Consider the following 19,864-nt stretch of genomic DNA (forward strand, 5'->3'; position numbering starts at 1 on the left):
CAGACGGTTAACTGGCAGCTCTGCTAAACTGGGTTCAGGGATCGACTGAAGGGATGAGCCGATCAGAAAATGTGCGGGTGTTAACGGCTCGAGGTCATTGGGGTCATCGGAAAGAGGCGTGAGAGGGCGGGAGTTGAGGCAAGCTTCGACTTGAGTTAGCAGCGTATTGAAGTCTTCCGGGGTTACTGGTGTATCGCCAATCACCCTCAGCAAGTGGTATTTAGTTGAGCGGACGGCTGCCTCCCACAAACCTCCGAAATGAGGAGCGCTCGGCGGAATAAAATGCCACTGAATACCATCCTTGGCGCATTCCTTGGATACAGTGTCATTATGGTCGTGGCTCTTCAACAGTTTTAGCAATTCTTGCAATTCGTTTCGCGCGCCGACGAAATTAGTGCCGTTGTCTGAGTAAATATCTGTACAAAGACCTCTCCGGGACACGAACCGTCGTAAAGCCTGTAGGAATCGGTCAGTTGATAAATCTGACACGAGTTCCAAATGTATGGCCTTTGTGCAGAGGCATATGAATATAGCAACATATGCTTTAACTGCAGTGCGTCGAGGACCAGGCCGTAGATAAACTGGACCAAAGTAATCAACGCCAGTGGAAGAAAAAGGACGGGATACGGTGACTCGTGCAGTTGGTAAATCACCCATTAATTGTTGAACGGTCAATGGTTTTGAGCGAACGCATTTCAGGCACTTATGAACGATGTTCCTGACGACGCTTCTTCCACCCAACGGCCAAAATCGAAGTCGAATTACGCTTAACATCAGCTGAGGTCCCGCATGAAGTAGACGCTCGTGGTAGTGTTGCAGCAATAACCGGGTGAAAGGATGTCGTGCTGGAAGAACGACGGGATGTTTAGTTTGTTCCGATTCCATAGAATGCTTCAGTCGTCCTCCTAGCTTGAGCAGTTGATCCTCGGAAAGAAACGGGTTAAACCAACGTAATGGTGAATCCCTCGGGACCATGTTTTCCTTTGTGAGAGCCTCCAATTCCTTGCCGAAGACTTCCTTCTGCACTAGACCTACCAATGTATTTTCTGACTCCGTCAGGTCGGCGGTGGAAAGGAAGGCTGTGTTATTCCGTTGGGAAGACGGTGTTCGAAGTAGCTTCATCAAACGAAGCCAGTATGCGGTGCGACGAACGAGATCGGAGTATGACGAAAATTTACGAATGTACTCATGGTTGAACTCTGCGAGTGTGGAAACGCATCCTGCGATAACCGTTCGACGTTTTTCTTCTTCAACCTCTCCTGTTGATTGTATCTCCGGTGATCTAGGCCATTGGTCTGAGTTCTCCTCCAGCCAGGTAGGTCCTCGCCACCAGAATTGGTTTTCCAGGATGTCTTGTGGAGGAATTCCCCGGGAAATCAAGTCTGCTGGATTTTGGGTCCCAGGAACATGAAACCATCGACCACCCTCAGTGATATTTTGGATTTTGGCCGCCCTGTTGGCGACGAAAGTGGTCCAGGTCATTGGGGGAGCCTCAATCCAACGTAAAACGCATGTAGAATCCGTCCAGAAATAGCAATCAGCATCAATCCTAATCGATTCTCGAACCTTGGCGAATAGTTGAGCTCCCAGAAGTGCTCCACAGAGCTCCAGTCTAGGAATACTCTGACATTTCAACGGAGCAACCTTTGATTTAGACGAAAGAAGTCGAACCTTCACCTCTCCGCCCGCATTAGTGCTCCGAAGATACAGACAGGCGCCATATGCCTTCTCCGAGGCGTCGGAGAAACAGTGAATTTCGACTGCTACTGTTTCTGGGATGAGAACACAGCGTTCGATGTGGAGTTGATTGAGAAGAGGTAGTTGCTCGTAGAATTTACGCCACGCCTCACCCACCGTTGGAGGTAGGGGGTGGTCCCAATCCAGTGTATGGCCATTCCCATCCAGTATCGTCCACAACCGCTGCATGAATATCTTCGCCATGGTGATAACTGGTCCCAAAAGCCCGAGAGGATCAAACAAGGTCGCAATCATCGATAATACGTTCCGTTTCGTAAGTAATTCACCGTTGGCCAAAGTGGGAATGGTAAACTGAAACCGCAGCATGTCCGTAGATGGAATCCAGGTCAACCCCAAGGTCTTTACGGCTGGATCTGGATCCAAATCAATTCCATCTGAAGGCCGAATAGCTAAGTTCTCTTCTGGAACCCCCGTTAGAGCAGCCGGGCAGTTTGAAGCCCATTTGCGTAGCTGAAAGCCACCAGCTGACATCATCTTATTCAATTGGATCTGCAGTTCCCTTGCTGTTTCCACATCATTCGCACCCGTGATTACGTCGTCCATATAGGTATCTTCAAGGACCGCTCTTGCCGCAAGAGGAAATGTCTTCTCCTCGTCCATCGCTAGCTGCTTGAGCGTTCTGGTGGCCAAAAACGGTGCCGATTTTGTGCCATACGTAACCGTGTTGAGCTCGTAGATCTTAATAACCTCCGTAGGTGAAAAACGCCAGAGAATGCATTGTAAGGCACGTTCCAGAAGGAAGATGAAGATTTGGCGGAACATTTTCTCTACGTCCGAGACAATCATGATCTGCCATGTCCGACTGCGAAGAATAATGGATCGAAGTTCCTCCTGAAGAACTGTCCCTGTCTTCAGAACGTCGTTGAGAGATACTCCGCTTGATGTCTTGCATGACGCATCAAAGACCACCCGTACCTTGGTAGTGGTGCTTGCCTCCTTGAGCACTGGGTGGTGCGGAAGATAGCACCGTTTTACCTCCAGTTCAGTTTCATCTACCTCCCGCATGTGGCCGAGCTTGACGTATTCCTCCATGAAAGCGTTGTATTGCTCACGGAGTGATGGATCCCTGGCAAGTCTGCGTTCCGTTCCTTGGAGACGCCGATATGCGATGTCCTTAGACTCGCCCAACCGTGAGATGGCATCTTCATCCTTCGGCAGTGAGACGGTGTACCGACCGTCCGAACCTCGTTGAACCGTGTTGACATAGTTATCTTCACACTGTTTTTCTTCCAGTGAGTGAACCTTGCCTGAATCAACCTCTTCGCAGGACCAGAAGCGGGAGATTAACTCATCCAGGCCAACTACTGATGAGACGTTGCAGTTGATATGCCGAGAGCGATTTGGTTCCAAAATCCCACCACTGATGACCCATCCAAACACGGACTCATTTAAGGATGGAAGGTTTGATCCTAGAGAGATTCTCCGTCCGGTTTCAAAGAAGTCGAAGAAGCATTCGATACCGAGCACGATATCCACTGCGTTCGATTCGAAGAACATAGGATCCGCCAGTTGAATCCCACTTGGAATAGTCCATGTATCCGTGTTGACGGTGGCAGTTGGAAGGTTCACCGTGACCCTTGGCAGGACTAGGTAGCCTAATTCACGAGAGAAGTCAGATACACGTGACCGCAATACCGCTTGAATCCCTTGCCGAACCTTTGTAGCTGCTTGACCTATCCCGGCTACCGAAATGTCCACCCGATTTCGCGTAACTTGTAACCGCTGACTCAATCGCTCCGTAATGAAGTTACTTTCGGACCCGGAGTCCAGTAGAGCACGAGCTGGATGACGATTGCCAACATCATCCTCGATAACCACAACTGCCGTTGCCAAAAGCACTTGGGTTGATTGTTGTTGAGCTGCAGCGGGTGCTGCAGTTTCCGTAGCTGCTACGGTAGCAACTTGTGTGGTTGATAAACCAGATGACCCTTGCTGATCCTCAGAATTGGACGACTTGTTACCCCCAGCAACTGTCGCAACCTTGGATCCCTTTTCCTTCGCCGGTTTGAAACATACAAGCGTGTGGTGACGTCCCTTGCAGTTCCTGCACGAGAATTTTGACTGGCAATCCTTAGCGTGATGTCCTGACCTTAAGCAGTTTCGACAGAGTCCATTTAATTTAACAAGACCATCCCTGTCCGAGACTGCCATCCCTTGAAATTTGTTGCACTGATGAAGAAGGTGATCCGATGAACAGGCAATGCAACGTCCCGTAGATGTTTGTGCACCGTAGTTGACCTTCATTGATTGAGCCTTCGGTTTCGGTTGTTGTTGCAATTGGCCGAGACCCCTAGTATCGACGGGCTTCGGTGGCAAGCTGTCCAAAACCTGGATTCTACGCTGAATGAATTCGCATAAATCCTCCAAAGTATCCTCCTTCTTTGTAGATGAGACCTCTTCCCACCCTCTACGCGTGACCGGGTCCAATCGAGCTGTAAGGATGTTCACCAGCAGAAGATCCTTATATTCAGCCGGTTGGATGACTTGGTCGAGAGTCTGCACAATACGTTCGAAGCCTTCAAACAGTATGTGCAAGTCAGCTCCGGATTCCTTCGAAAGCATGGGTAGCTTGAAGAGAGCTTGTACCTGCCGCTTCCTCAACTGTTTGCTGTTGTTGTAGCGTTTCAACAGCGTATCCCATGCCACCTGGTAATTGGCTGCCGTGATCGGGAGTGGGTCGATCAAGCCTTTGGGTTCCCCTTGAAGGCAGCCCTTCAGATAATGGAATTTTTCCACATCCGGTAGATCTGCCTTCCAATGGATTAGCGACGTGAATAAGTCGCGGAAGCTCAGCCACTCGTCGATGTCTCCACTGAATGTGTGCAGCTTGATCTGCGGTAGACGTACGTGCTCCATGGTAACTGCCGTTGTTCCCTCACCAGCTCGGAAGGACTGCTCCAGTACTTGGGGTTTCTGGAGCTCCTTGATCTTGTCCATTAGGAAAGACTTGATCTCGTAATAGCGATCGCTGAACTCGCTGCGTTCCTTCTCCAGTGAAATCTTCTCAGCCTTGAATTCGTCATGAGCGTAGATCTCCACCATGGTTGCACTAAAGCTCTCCCAAAGCTCGTCCAGTTTCTCAACACGTACCTCCACCTCGGTAATGTTATTAGATTCCGTAAACGCTTGAATGAATCGGTGGATGTCATTGAGCGACAGCTGTATCTGCTTCAACCTTGCCGTCAATGCTCGCATCGATGGTGTGGATGCGCCACCGGGTGCCATGTTGTCGTCGTTTCGGTAATGCGATCAGCAAAAAGAGAAAGGTGCGGTGTAGTATACTGCAAAAGCCTAGCTCCGCTAGGCATATACTATCTTAATTTACCCGGAGAAACAACTGATTGTGCTTCAAGTTCCAATGAAATCCTGCAGCCACGTGACGTCACACGTCCGGCTTCCGTTGGACGACAACTCAGCAACAATGGTGTGAATCAAGAGGAAAAGAGATGGTGTAGCAAACAGAGTGAAGACCTAGCTTCGCTAGGCATATACTGCTAAAGTTTTACCCGACAAAGCAGATGGTGATGCTCCAATTAAATCAATCAACTATGCAAGCAGCCTTGAACCCAATCGTCAGAAACCAGCAAGTACTCGAACGGAATGTGGATGAAGAGGAGAGACTGGGTGTAATATCCAACAAAATGGCTTCGGCCATGCATATACTGCGGCAACTCACCACATGAACCAATTACTGCACCAAACGTTCAATAAAATTCCTAGCGATACCAGCAAACGATCAATCCAATTCCGACGAAACCAAATCTCGAGAACGGGGTGCCAAAAGGGCAATCAGGGCTCAGCGATTAGAAATGTAGAACGAAGAGGGTTGATTCCAATTTAAAACAGTGTATTTACATGCGCCTAGCTTCGGCAGTACACTAATGTGTGTTTACCTGGCAAATAATTGCGCTGCTCCCAGTCTGCGTCGAATGCGAAGTTCATCGGCCCTTGCACCGGTCGTTGACTCTGAAGACGGTTGTTCACTGGTCGTAGTGGCGGTCGATGACCTCAATCGACGAAGTTGATGACCTCTGATGACCTCTGTTAGGATTGTATGCCAAACCACTGGCTTTCGAATCCGAACTTGATAACTTCCGCCCGTGTCCTCAGCGTGGTTGGCGAAGGATTAGATAGAAGAAACGTCGAATGGTTGGCGTTAGTTTCAGGCAATCTAACAACGACTGGACATATACTGAATTTAAATAATTTACCTGGATATCCAGAGCAGGAGCTGATTCAGTAGTCCTAGATGGGATGGTGATGAGCGTGTTGAACCAGAGCGTCCAAGCAATTTCCTAAGTGAGTCCAACTCAGCCGTTGAGCGTTTCCAGCATGCAGCCGTGATCGATCAATGTCCACGATCAATCCTCAATCCAATGAGATGAGTCCAATGGAAGAATGCTTCGATTGTCCGTAAATGCTATGGATGCCGCTTGATTGTTGTCGAAGAAGGCAATAATGGAAGGGCGCGCGATGGCGACGAATAGTCCACAATAGATCAGCCTATTACGAATCCGAACCTCGTTTCGAACAATCCATTCAACGGAAAACCAGGTGTTAGAAGGTTGTATTTCCCAGCTCGGCTGGACATATATCGTGCACGCACGGGTTCACTAACCTGACCAAACTTCGTTGGGTTGAATTCGAAGCCAACCGAAAACCAGTAGCGATGGCGGTGTGACGCCAAATCCAAAGCGTGCAAGTGTCGTCAATAGAGCAAACCTTCAGCAGAATGGCGCTGGCGATGGCGATCCAATTGCTATTCCAGCTATGACCGAGTGTAGTGTCGCGAAGTTTCCGTACAGTCCACAGTCTGTCCTGACCCGCCTCCGGCTCGAAGGACCAAAATGAACGGGGTGGGCCAGTTACCTTCGATGGACAAGCTCAGCTGCGATTCCAGCCCCGGACATCGATGGTGATAAGGTTGCTGTGAGGTGGAACACGGTGTTGTGCTGAAGAATCCAGGGTTGTTCTGTCTTTCAAACACCAATTACGTAACTCGCGACCGGTTAATTAATTAACTACACTTTATTTTAGTGAACATGCAAACAATTTAATTTAAAACACTACATATATTCAGCACTACATATAAACTTAAATTAACACGAATTAAAATTCCTCCGTGGGTCTCCGCGCGTGCGATTCGGTGACTTGGTTGAGGTGGACTGGTCGCAGCTTCCGAAGATCGCCGTAGGTAGTCCGGTGCTTCGTTGATGCGATGATTTCCTCCGTCGATATCTGAGAGTGGGTGATATTCTCACCGCTCTTATCACTAGTCATCCTTATCACTCCTACAGCAATCGATGACGATGATGGTGATGATGACGATGATGATGGTTTCGCTCTCTCCAGAGTGAGTGTTCCTGCGTGTGCTGAGAAAACTGATTCGATCGTGCAGGGCTAGATCGACATATCGGTGTGTGGTTCTTGTGCTGCTTTGGTGCTAGTCGCGTGGGGATGCCATGGTTGTAGTCGGATGGGTCACACTCCTCGACACACACCGAAGCATTGAAACCATTCACCACTCTTTCACCTGCCGTTACTGTATTGGAAGCAAACCGCAGGATTCACAGCAGAATGCGCAGACCCTCCAGTGCTTGGAGTACATCTGATCACCAACACCATCGTAGAACGATTAGAAAACCCAACACCTCCGACGCAGACATCGATCGCTTCACTATGCCACAAACTTCTGGACCGGGATCACACGTGAAGAAAATAAAACAATTACGCAGATAGCGACATCTCTTCTGATGCTTGCAAACACGATTAATCACGTTTCCTTCTCGATTCGAAAACTTCCCAGAAAGCGAGAAACCACCACAATCACACACATATAACCGTCCGGGAGGCAGAGTGCCAGCGCTAATCAATCAAATGCAGCCGAAAACGATCGAAGCGAACGCACGCACAAAACAGAGAGCAAACTTAAAACAGAACCGTATCCGACGGGTTTCGAAACTCCAGGGTATAATTCGACAGTGAGCATGCATAAAGGCGTCGATTTTCTCTTTTGCTACTAGCTCGGTTAAATTTACGTTTCTCTGTGCGGTTGCTGTTGCATTTGGTAGCCAATACAACCTGTTACAGCACTACATTGAACAAATTCCACGCCCGTATGCATGCCTACTGTTGAATTGTACTTGCCACACAATTATACTGATGCAAAAATGGTACCGACATCGAAGGCTCTCAATTGAGGGAGTTAGAAGGAAAGGGTTGTAAGTGACTGTAAGCGATTCTCTTCATCGACTTTCTCTTTTGATATCCACAGCTTTATAAACAGATTTGGCGCTTTTTCTGCCACATAGTTTGATAAAGAAGGTTCTCATCTAGCATCCAGAAAGGCACACGAATCAAGGAATGTGTTTGCAGCTGAATTATTAACGAAAGAGAAAGTCGATGAAGAGAATCGATCAAAGTCACTTACACTCCTTTCCTTCTAACCCCCTCAATTAATAGCTGTGGAAGTGCTAATAGCGAATTTGTTTATTATTTCCAACCCCGATAGTAAAAGAATTCGCTTTAAGTTGAGAGCAAGTATAAGCTAATAAGCTATAAGCTTGAAATGCGAAGAAGAAGAAGAAGACATATGGTAAAAATAAATACCCTATAAGGCTCGAAGATTGCACACAATTGAGAAATTTTGTTCCACAATTTAAATAAAGTAGTAATCATAAGATCGAAACATTAAAAATTTGTAGGAGTCTCAGAATTATTAAATTTGTCCTGATTACATGCAATTTTTTCGAAGTTCGGGTGGATCAAGGGATGATAAATTGAACTTGCACATTTATTATGAAAAACAAAACAAAAATCCATGGAAAATAGATTGAAATCTCGAACTTAAAACTCTTATGATATCCTAGAAATTATTCTATAGAAATCCAGGTAATTTTCAGAAATAAAAAAAATAAGAAGCTTTGAAGCAATTAAAAAAGAAACAATAGAGATAAATTCCTCTTCTTGCATACAATATTGCTAATTTATGCGATATTGCGCTTAAGTTTACACGAAATATCACATAAATTTATGCCAAATCTAGCGTTAATTTTATGTGCGCTATATCTCGCAGAAATGTACATTTATTTTTTCGAACGGTGTACCGTATGTTCCGATTTTGGTAATTATATGGTTGGTCGGTCGTTGGAAGCATCAAAGCTAGAAAGGTAAAGTGATGCTCCATTTTCTTCTGACGGGTGGGGCATGAGCACTAACTCTTGTCCCGGCCTTTTATGACTTATGGCTATAGCGCCATTACTCGCTTTCTGAAAAGAGAAGAGGGAAAGGAAAAGGAGAAGGACAGAGGGAAAAGGATTATGTGAAATCTATCATTTCGTGAATTGAAGGTGGGCTCTTCTCCCCACTCATTGGGACATCCCGTCGTATGATAGCTTGTTCTGTAACGGGTTGGAACATTTTTAACGTTGGAAGGTGATTCTCCTCGCTCCCGAGGATCACGCGTAAGTGTCTCTGCTTACGGGTCCACCCTCTGTTTTTGGCCCTTCATACAATGGTAAATTGAATACAACCAGGTGTCGTCCTTGACCAAGTCATACGAGGTGGACAGTCCACTGTCTAATGACTGTGCCCTGCAACAATGAGTGGTATCCTTAACATACAAACTGGACTCCGTTGTCATTGTACCATTGTTGTACTTCTTGTAATTTTGCGCGCCGTCATGGAAAATCCGACTGCGACCATGAGATGGATCGGAAGACAATTGGGAATCACCCATACAACTGTGTCTCGGGTGGTAAAATCGTTTAAGGAGCCCCAGACGACCGAGCGGCGGGCTGGAAGTGGAAGAAAATCGAAGACAACTGACCCTGTGAAGACCCGGAAGATGTTGGATTATTTCAAGCGTAATCCGAACCTTTCGACTTGCGACGCGGCTCTGAAGGCAAAGTGTTCCGCCTGGTTCGTTCAACAAACCATGAAACGAGCTGGGCTTCGTGTATTCTAGGTCCGGAAGGCACCCAACCGGCGTGATCAACAAAACACGGCGGCCAAATCCCGCGCAAGGAAGCTGTATCGAGAGTGGTTAACGAAACCGATGTGTGTGGTTATGGATGACGAAACCTACATCAAGGCAGACGCAAAGCAGATACCGGGGCTGGAGTTCTACGTTGCCAAATCACGGTTTGATGTTCCGGAAGACATAAGGAAGAAGAAAGTGGACAAATTCGCCAAAAAATACTTGCTCTGGGAGGCCATATGCCAATGCGGTAAACTAAGTAAACCGTACATCACAATGCGTACCATCAACAGCGAAATTTACCGCACCGAGTGCCTCCAAAAGCGTCTGTTGCCCTTCCTGCGGTCCCACGGAGGCAAGACATTATTTTGGCCAGACCTGGCATCATGCCATTACGCGCGATCGACGTTGGATTGGTACAGAGACAATAACGCTGTTTGTGTACCAAAAACCGCAACCCCCCAAATTCACCAGAGATTCGTCCGGTGGAAAGATTTTGGGCCATAATGAAGGCAAAAGTTCGAAAATCGTCCAAGGTGCTGGAGTTGAAGAAAGAATGGATGAAAGTGACCAAAAAGGTCAGCTCCACCATTGCACAAAATGTAATGAGGAGTCTTAAGGGAAAGGAAATTGAATAAAGTAATTATGCCGAAACATAATCCATATGTATCAGTTCATTCCCTGAAAGTTTCAAGAAAATCCGACTTTAAATAAATTTTTGGCGAACAGTTCTGTCTGGTGCATTTTTTTTTTCGAGTATATTTAGGCCTGAGAAGGTAGAAGAAATTCCTCCAAGAGGGTAGAAGACATTCCTCCAAGAGGGTAGAAAAAATTCCTCCTACAAGGTATAATAAATTTCTGATAAGGAGAGGAAAGGGAAGGGATGGGCCTCGGCTTATTTCTTATAAATTTTGCCATTTTTCAGAATGGCTTAGCACAATCTGGGAGAGATTGGTGGATGATTTTTTTGCAATTGGTCTCTTACTCACCTGCCTGGATACTGGCACATGTTGCTCCCTGGCCCGGTAAATCGCTTCATCGATTTATCGCAGACATCGGTCGATGTCGTCGATCGTTTGCGGGTGGAAGTCATAGTCGATGCTGGTGTCAACGCAGTGTTGTAACTGCGACCAATCTACCCGATGGTAGTTTCGTCGCGATACTTGGAACTTGTTGACTGAGGAACCCACTTCAGCAACCACCGGATAGTGGTCCGAACTGAGTTCCTGATACACGACAGGTTGCGAGATGTTGCCCATGTTGCTGATGTAGATATCGATGGTGGCGTGAGCACCGGACCTACTCAACCGGGTGGGAGTGTCCGGTTGCAAGATGTTGTACTGCGCTTCCCGCAGATTTGATTGCTCCAACTGTTGCCCCAGGCTTGATGTTTGGCGTTCAGGTCCCCAGCAATGATATATTTTTCCCGCCACCTAGTCAGCTTGATGATATCTCGTCAAAGGTCCGCTGCCGACCCATCCCTGTTGTTGACTTGTCTGGGGCAGTAAGCCGGCAGCAGGTGGCAGTTGATGTTACGCCTCACAGCAACGGCTACTCCCCCTCCTCTGGCACTGGTTCTGTCGAGTCTCAAAAGCCGAAAGTCCGATAGGTAGATGTTGACTTCCGGCTTTATATGAGTTTCGGTGACGATGGCAATGACGATTTCCTTGGCGTTAAGGAAGAGCAAGCAGTTCGATATGCTTGTTCTTCAGCGAACAAGCGTTCCAATTTGCAATCTTTATAACTTCACGGTCCATACTTATTAACAAGGGACAGGTCAGCATGAAGCTGTTCAGATCGGGTCTTGCAGGTGCGCAGGATGATGACGAGTGTCACAAGTTCCTCCGAGGTAAATGGGGAATCGTCAATGGACTCACCTGACACAGCACTGGCATACGATAAACCAGGAACAGTGGAGGGACCTTGGTTTGGCTGGGCAACTGCAGCAGCGAGGCTCTGTTGGAGAATACCCAGCCGGGGTGTTAAGAGCTCGTTGATTGTTGAGGGGAAGCGGTGCTACACACTTAGAAAAAATCATGTAAATTTAGGTGACATATACGAGCGTCAATTTTGACATACATTTGAGTCATAACAGACGCAAAATGTAGTCCAATCAAACGTACTTTTCATCAAGCAACGAACTTTTCAGTCTCGGAGCACTTAATTTTACATGTCATGTTTGTTTACGTCTCATCTTTTATGTCAAAGACGAATTCCGTCACGTGTAAAATTAGTTATTTCTAAGTGTGTAGGTTCGGGACCAGTCGACGGGGCTAAATTGCAGGGTACTGAGCATCAATGTTAGCCGGGGGCGCACGATTATTGCGGTGGCGATCGATCTGGTTGCCTGTTGCCACCTTTTTGGCGAATATTAATGAATTCCGCTCGCTTGGGGCAGTCGCGAGTGGACACACGGTTGTTTACAACGTAGTTCACACACTTTGGCTCATTATCATCAGCTTGACCACAGGACGCTGAGGCAGTTCATGCACTGCGTTACATCACGGTGTTGAGGTCTGTACGACTGCCAAGAGATGATAACCTGGAACAGATCCCGGATGTTGTCCTTGAGCCCGGCAAGAGTGTGGTGGAGCCCTTCATAAAGTGGACCAGGAATAACTGGTCCCGGAAGCTGGTGTTCAGCAAGGGCCTCGAATGACGAACCTCTCAAAACTACCTTCAGTGGCTTCAGTGATGGCAAATAATGAGTGTAAAAATCCTCCTTGTTGTCCTTCAGGAAACTTCCAATAGCCTTGTACTCCTCCAGGATAGAGCACATAAGTTTAGTTCCAACACTGCAGAGCTTGAACCGAGGCTGTAGGTTGCGATCTGTCAACACAGTCCTAAGCTGGTCAACACCCTTCATTGAAGTGAAGAGTGGGGGAATCCGCTCCTTTTTTGTGATGGCAACAGCGTCACCACCACCTCCATTGTTTTCCTTGAGCGATGGAAACTGGTTGCTTTGTAGCACACGGTTTTCAGCGTCGTTCTTTGACGCTCCGGTCTGCCTTCCGACCATCTTTATAGGGCCCCCTCCCTTACTGCTGATGCGCTAGTACCATAGAGGTAACTCTAAGACTAAGGTCCCGAAGAAACGTGCGCAACTTTTTGGCTCTGCTCTGGTACTCTCTTCGGTCCCAAGCTATTCGATGAACCCCTCGAAACATAGGAAATCCACGAACCCCTCATTTTATCTGTCAAACTTTTATAGCGAATCAAAAAAAAAACATAGTGTAGTACTAGAATTTCGACCTGAATGGGATACGTTAATCGTTTGCTTGGGACCAATAGGCTAGTCAAGTAGTGAGCCAATTTAAAATCGATAGTTTCGTATTGATTGTTGCTAATACGTTGACGTACCATCTGATTTTTGGCGAGTTGGACCAAACTTGCTTGAGCGTGTGACGATGACGACACTTCCACGGCGCGAAACGAAAAAACGAAGTACGAAACAAATTAAAACCGAACAACTCGAAAAGGCGAGTGGGAATCCGAACTGAACTGAACAGCTTGACGGTCCGGCAGAGAATCGCCGAAAAAAGTGTTAAGCGTTTAAGATTTACCAACTTGTTGAGAGAAGGAGTTTAACGAGAAAAACTAAAAAGGGGAGGAGCTTTAGCTAACACTGATATTCTGAGGCCTTTAAATCTGTCGCAGACATCAGTTCAACCGCTGTCCAGCAGTAGACGGGCCGAGACTCTTGTGAGTGCCCAATCATTGAACCGAAGAATGTGGGGTTGTCCGGTCCGATTTGCTGATCCAGCTGCCACCAAAATTTTCCAAAAAAGTTAAATTCCTGAACATGTACCAACTAAAAATCATATCAAAAGGTTATTTTCAGGACAATCATAGTCATGGTAAAGAGTCTAAGCAGAGAGAACCCCACTCAAATTCCTATTTCTACACAAAACACAAGCTCTTGCTGCAGTTAACAAATAACATTTATTATATAAGACAACGTAGTCCTCCATCACCATTGCGTACAACCCCATAGGGCTGTCCTTTGTAGTTTTTGGATCTCCTGTGAAGTGGGGCCTTTCTTAGCTCAGTCTGTAAAGGCACAGCTACAAAGCAAGACCATACTGGAGGTGGCTGGGTTAGATTTCCGGTCCGGTCTAGGATTTTTTCGGATTGGACAATGTTTTGACTTCCAAGGGCATAGAATAGTGATTGTACTTGCCACACAATTATACTAATGAAAAAATGGTGCAGGCATCGAAAGCTCTCAGTTAAAAACTGTAGAAGTGCATCTAGAACACTAAGTTGAGAGCACGCAATAAGCTAATATGCGCTCCGCAATAAGCTTGAAATTGATTGGAACGGTCCTAAACTTCGATAAGCTTCACACATTTTTTCAGATAGTCATGGAACTGCCCTGAAGTTTTCAGAACTGCCCCGAGGATTACTGAAAAGTTTCTGCAGTGGTACAGGGTAAGAAGGCTCCCAATTAAAAACAATTGCAAGTCGGCGCACAATTCCAGTTCCAGGAAATGAATGTAGTTACAATCACTTTTGTCATACCAAAGATACCCTCAGCCAAGGTCTAAATTGTAACTGCAACTGTAACAATGACAAATTAAATTTAAATTAAACTCTTATTTCGTGTGAGTTGATGACTCCTGCTTCAAGGCCCTACGTGTAGATGCAAACAAAATTTCGCTGCCAAGCATCATCTAAAAAAAACCCTCACCGATATGGAAATCTGCTTCATTCAAAGAAAATATAACGAAGACTACACACACGGTTCCCTTGATATCCGGGGAAACAGTACCTATCACACAAAAAAATAATTTGAATTAGCAAAGAACAAAAAAAAATCGTTGCAAATCGCTCAATGTCTTTCATGTTCCTCCGCGAGGCAACCGAGGTCCGAGAAAGGAAAAACTAACGAGCTTGTGCAGCAGCAGGACATTCCTGCAATCTATAGAGAGTGGCCCACCGACCACCCACCACCACCTGAACAGATCGAACCTCGGCTGCCACCCAAATAGGTTTATTCCCCACTCCATCAGCAGCTGCAGCAGCATTGGAAACAGGAATCGAACGGAGAAAAAAGATCCAACAAAACCTGAAACGCCATCAGCCGGAACCGTCCGACTCGAAGTCCAGCGCACAGCGGATCCAGGAGTGTCCAGGATTTTTCCACATGCACACATGTGATTTCTTTTTTGCCGTGCTGTGCCTCCGGAAAAGGTTCGTTTCTTACCTCCCACCCCCTCTCCCCGTCTGCCATTCCTGTATTGATATTGATGAAGAATTTGTAATTAAAAATATGGGAAAATGGAAGTGCCCGGGCCATCCGTTCGCTACCTGCTGGACCTAGCGGAATGTGATGTGTAGCGAAGACTTTTTTGTTCCCATCTCCAACCATAGGAAGGACCTTGCATGTTCCGGTTGATGAATGCTGTTGCGCTAGGAATAGGATTTTTTTCTCTCCTTTCGATGATTTTATTTTTGCAAGCTAAAAGCATCAAAAACACATCCCGGTTCGGTTCGTTCGTCGGCCGGAGGAGCAAGAAGCTCGGACAAGCACGAATTGAGTTGGTCCCAGTGCCTGGCGGGGAACATGTACCGGTTTGAGGATGACGGCAGCAAAAAAAAAATCTGCTGATGCTTGTCTTTGGCCATTGTTGGTATTTTCTGATCAAACAGAATCGAGAATTGAAGTTTTGCTAAAAGGAAAATTCTATCATCCGTTATGGGATGCGGGCAAATTACTTGTGGATATTGAGTTATGCCGGAATGGTGCTGATGGATTGTGGGAATATGAAAACTTACTTAGCAATTGAAAGGAACATATGAATCCTAGTCCTAGTTATAAACCAGTAAACTTCATTGTTATTTAAAATGCTGAAAGCATGTGTAATAACGTAAATTTGGAGCAATAATGGCATCAAAAGAGTTGAACGACGTCAGTCCGGATCGAACTGTGCTACAACAAATCCAAACAGCACTTTTTATTGCTCAAAATTACCTGCAAATTTTCTATTTTATGACTCGTATTCCTCTTAGATTCTTGTTTGGACCCTTCAGGTAATCCGGCTTGGATATTGAGTTGGAAAATTCCAAAGTCGGAAAGTCGATTTGGAGAAATGTTTTTCCATAGCACCTAAACGCAAAAGAAAAGATCAATCCCCAAGGGGTAAGTCACTCAGTACAGTCACTATGCCAAAAGTAGATTTGGCATAGCTTGGGCACATTCATCGGCACACCTTCGGCACAAACTCGTAGGCATTGGATAGTTAAATAAAACAGCAAAAATGCTTAACTTCCATTTAATTCCACTTAATTCATTTTGGTATCCATGACAGATACGTATTTCGACTACAATGTGCAATCTTCATCAGTGACATTCCCACTAAAGAACTTATCAAAACCTAACCCCCTTAAGTACTCATCCCCTAGGTAAAAAGGTCATGATCACAGATCAAAGTGTTTTTTTTTTATACCTGTGATCTTGACATTATGAAATCTTTGTATTCAACACAAATTCTGAAAAGAAATTATTTTTTCTATAATATATGTCTATTGAGTAGGCCTTAAGATTTCTACTAACGTAGCTTTAACCAGATTTTATTTAAAATAATTTGTTCACAAAGCAAATACATCCTGCTATTTCACTATATACTGTTCGAATATAGGATCACATCCCATTTTTAAATTTATATACCAGTCACATTGCTTTTTGACGTAATTACCTTCCGATCAAAATATTGTTTTGATCGACAGCATATTTAACAATTCTTGCTTTAAACTAATTAATTTGCGTGCTGAAATTTTATTTCAAGTGTTAAAGTTATCATTTAGTTATATATCGTGACACTGTCGAAGTGATTGATCGCATTAGGCTCTGCTCGAGAGTGGTTGATTTTCGATTTGGCTGTCACGTGTTTGCTTCGGTTAGAATTTTCCCTTTGGGCCGGTGAATTTAAGTAACAGTTTACAGTAATGTCGAGTGACGCAAAACCTCGATAAGTGATAGAGAAAGAGAGAGAAGAGTATTCCACACTACAGATGTCGATTATTCAACAGGACTCAACGAGAATCGAAATGACAAAGATTCAGCAGCAAGGACACAATACATAAGCGGTGAGATCTAACTGATTACAACGAGATATAAAAATATGCAATGCATCCTACTAAATACGTGCCATCTACAAAGCAAGAATTGCTTTGATGACGGAAGTGTACACGCAGTACCAATATACATTTTATATCAGTACTACGTGTATGCGGGGTTCGTTGTAAGTGAAAGTAACCTCGGAATGGACGTGAGTGACCAGGCATTCTGAAATGGGTTACTGAATCTCAACAGAGCTATCACCTTTCAAAATCCGGGCTGAAATTGTTTGCAATGGGGTCAGTATAAGATAGTAATAGATTATATTGCAAACATTTTTCTTCCATAAAAGCACTGCCAGACAGCGGAAGTTGGATTGTATATACATACATACATACAATTACCTTCCGATCAAAATATTTTTCGATGTTACTTAAGTCATCCGATTTCTATGGAGATGCCATTTGTCTAAAGTAACAGCGCATAGAAACCCGTGAAAAGTGTACGTTCGTCGTTTCACTTTCTCATTATTAAAGTGAATAAATCGAACTGTTTGTTGCTAAGATGATTTCGGTGGACCAAAAATGATGAATGGGCTGCACGTAAGGAGACGTGATTGATAATTCTCCGACAGCTTCACCGACGGAATGCTCTCCTCATCGTCCTTCTAGATTATCTGCTTGCTGGTCAGGAAAAATATGGACTTTTCACACAGCACCGTTATCGTATCGGTCATGTCGTATTCCAGTAACCAGGCCAAAACATTCAAGCTGTCAGAAATACCGGGTTGCCAAATATACCATAATATTCGTATTTTACAAACAAAAATTGCAGATTTGCTCTATGATGGGCACAATCGGCACACCTGCAGCACACTGAGAAAATTTTTAAACAATCCCCCTTCTGATGCAATTCATTTCAGCAATAAATTTGATATACTCACGGCTGATGAGAATGATCCATCATCCAGGAAAAAAATTGAATAAAATTTCCCGGCTTAATGCTAAGAAGGAAAATGTCCCCCCTATTGTGGTAATCACATCCGATTTCCATGCTCTTCGCACGGAACTTTTAAACTTCGTTAAATTAAAGTTTTCACTTCAAATTAACCGTCAGAGTGAATGATATGTATTGGCTGATTTAAACGTCTTCTCCATTTTCCTATTGAGACCAAGGGGTAGGTCACTCCGCACACCAATATTTGGTCAACATTTTTCTCAGTGTGCCGCAAGTGTACCGCTGGTTCGCCGATTGTGCCGGCATTGCCGGGTATACACGGTAACCGTAAAATACCCAATAATGACTACAAAGTAAGCATTTTGGAGGCAAACTGGGAAACCCATTAAACGAGTAAAATTTTACCCATTTACGAGCGTTTACAACTACAAAAATAAGTAGTAAGTATTCAGTTTTGAGTAACAAATACTCATAAATGGGTAATATGTTTACTCATTTAATGGGTAGTCCCAGTCTCCCTCGAAAATGCTTACTTTGTAGTCATTATTGGGTATATTGCGGTTACCGTGTAGAGCAAGCTGCGATTTTCCAAATACGAATAGTATGGTATATTTGGCAACCCAGTATTTCTGACAGCTTGAATGTTTAGGCATGCAATCGCAACGGCACCCAAAATGTCGAATATCGTGCTCGATAAGGGTCTCTTTTACCGACGAATAAAACGCCTCTACGCCAGCTGGAAGGAACCAGAGTTTTCCCATGATGATTTGCTGAAGGTGGATTGCATTCTGACGGCGGTCGGCGTAGACGAGGAAGCTATGTACAGCAAATCAACCTCGCTGAAGACCTGGCTCGGGGCTGATCGATAAGATTACGGTGCTGTTCGAAAAGTAAATCTTTCTCCTGACCAGCAAGAAGAAGGTCGATTTCCTGAAGCAGAGCCAATCGCGTACATCATGCCCTCCAAGGAGGACACCGAGGCTATCACCATCAGACGGTAGATGTATTCAACAAGTACCTTCAAGTCCAGCTACTCCAATGTCGTTTGAACGTTGCTGGTCAGTCCGACGAAAACGATTCAGAAGCACTACACTTTACTGCTCAATCTGGAAGAGGAACTGCTGAAGGTGAAGGCGAAGGCGCAAGAAGCTCTCGGAGGTTTTTGACGTCGGAATGGTTTATGCCAAGAAAAAGGATCTCAAACTAAGACGTTGGAATTCTGGGAGAATTCGATCGTAGTACCTGAACAAGTGAAATTCAGTTTAAAAATTGTAAGTTAATTAGGTCGAGTTACAGCAATAAAGATTCCGGGTGATTTTGCCGTGAAAATTAGTTCGGTATTGCTCAAATGAATTTTGTTTGGGAGCCGACAAATTCCTACTACTTTTCACGGCACAATCACATGGAATTTTTACTACTTCCACTCAACCTAATTAACTTTTATTTTTATTACAAAAATCGAAAACCATTTATTTCATCTCGTATAAGATGACACGTATCCGAAAATAAAACTACTCAAATTTAAACCGAAATCTCACTTCAAATTTACATACATTGCATCGGTGGTAAGGCCACAGTTGTTACCCTTCACCGCCATCAAAGCATAACCATCGTTGCTCTAGAAGTTGGACCAGGAGTTCTTGATTAGCCAGGAATATTCTCCCGGATTTTTCCGTATCCAATCGCCCCCATTGTATGATTCAATCCATCTAAATTTCTCTTGCATTCCGGTTCGTAGTACACTCCATTTGCGTAGTAGCTGAAATACTTGAGACCGGCATCGATAACAATCGACAGCCCTCTGAAATACACAGTCAAACAGCACGTAATGTTGTGAACAACTTTAATAACAGCAGTCCAGCAGTACTCCCATTTTATTTAATGAACAATCCAATGCCTACAAGATTGTGCCGAAGGTTTTCCGATGGATGTGCCCAAGCTGTGCCGAATCTACTTGGGGCACACTGTGCTGAGTGACTTACCCCTTGATTGAGACGCAATACAAATTGATTACTTACAACACCAAAACTGAACGTACACACCCATTTTTTATCGCTGAAAACCAGTAATATCTTGCTGGATTTTTCCGAGCTGAAAGTCCAGCAATCCAT

The 19,864-nt window shown here is 45.0% G+C and overlaps 2 protein-coding genes across 2 annotated transcripts; both read right to left on the bottom strand.

The window, feature by feature from the left end:
* Positions 1-773: 773 nt before the first annotated feature.
* LOC135707511 (uncharacterized) lies at positions 774-2,763 on the bottom strand. The gene is made up of 3 exons (XM_065229358.1): positions 1,567-2,763; positions 1,179-1,352; positions 774-845 (listed from the first exon to the last, which is right to left on the bottom strand). The coding sequence occupies exons 1-3, from the start codon at positions 2,761-2,763 to the stop codon at positions 774-776; spliced, it is 1,443 nt and encodes a 480-aa protein (XP_065085430.1).
* Positions 2,764-3,167: 404 nt separating this feature from the next.
* Positions 3,168-4,983, bottom strand: LOC135707512 (uncharacterized). The gene is made up of 2 exons (XM_065229359.1): positions 3,415-4,983; positions 3,168-3,233 (listed from the first exon to the last, which is right to left on the bottom strand). Exons 1-2 carry the CDS (start codon positions 4,981-4,983, stop codon positions 3,168-3,170), a joined length of 1,635 nt encoding a protein of 544 aa, XP_065085431.1.
* Positions 4,984-19,864: the final 14,881 nt, after the last annotated feature.

This window comes from Ochlerotatus camptorhynchus, unplaced genomic scaffold (assembly GCF_037179485.1).
Source record: "Ochlerotatus camptorhynchus isolate MF236.1 unplaced genomic scaffold, CSIRO-AGI_Acam_v1.1 ptg000313l, whole genome shotgun sequence".
NCBI lineage: Eukaryota > Metazoa > Arthropoda > Insecta > Diptera > Culicidae > Ochlerotatus > Ochlerotatus camptorhynchus.

Excerpts from the sequence above, each read along its gene's own strand:
- LOC135707511 (XM_065229358.1), bottom strand. The coding sequence starts at position 2,763 with ATGCGGGAGGTAGATGAAACTGAACTGGAGGTAAAACGGTGCTATCTT. Across the intron at positions 1,353-1,566 it reads GAGCTCAACTATTCGCCAAG|ACATCCTGGAAAACCAATTC; the intron begins GTTCGAGAATCG and ends TTCCTCCACAAG. Across the intron at positions 846-1,178 it reads GTTCAACCATGAGTACATTC|CACGACATCCTTTCACCCGG; the intron begins GTAAATTTTCGT and ends TCGTTCTTCCAG.
- LOC135707512 (XM_065229359.1), bottom strand. The coding sequence starts at position 4,983 with ATGGCACCCGGTGGCGCATCCACACCATCGATGCGAGCATTGACGGCA. Across the intron at positions 3,234-3,414 it reads TAGGTCAAGCAGCTACAAAG|TGGATATCGTGCTCGGTATC; the intron begins GTTCGGCAAGGG and ends AATCGAACGCAG.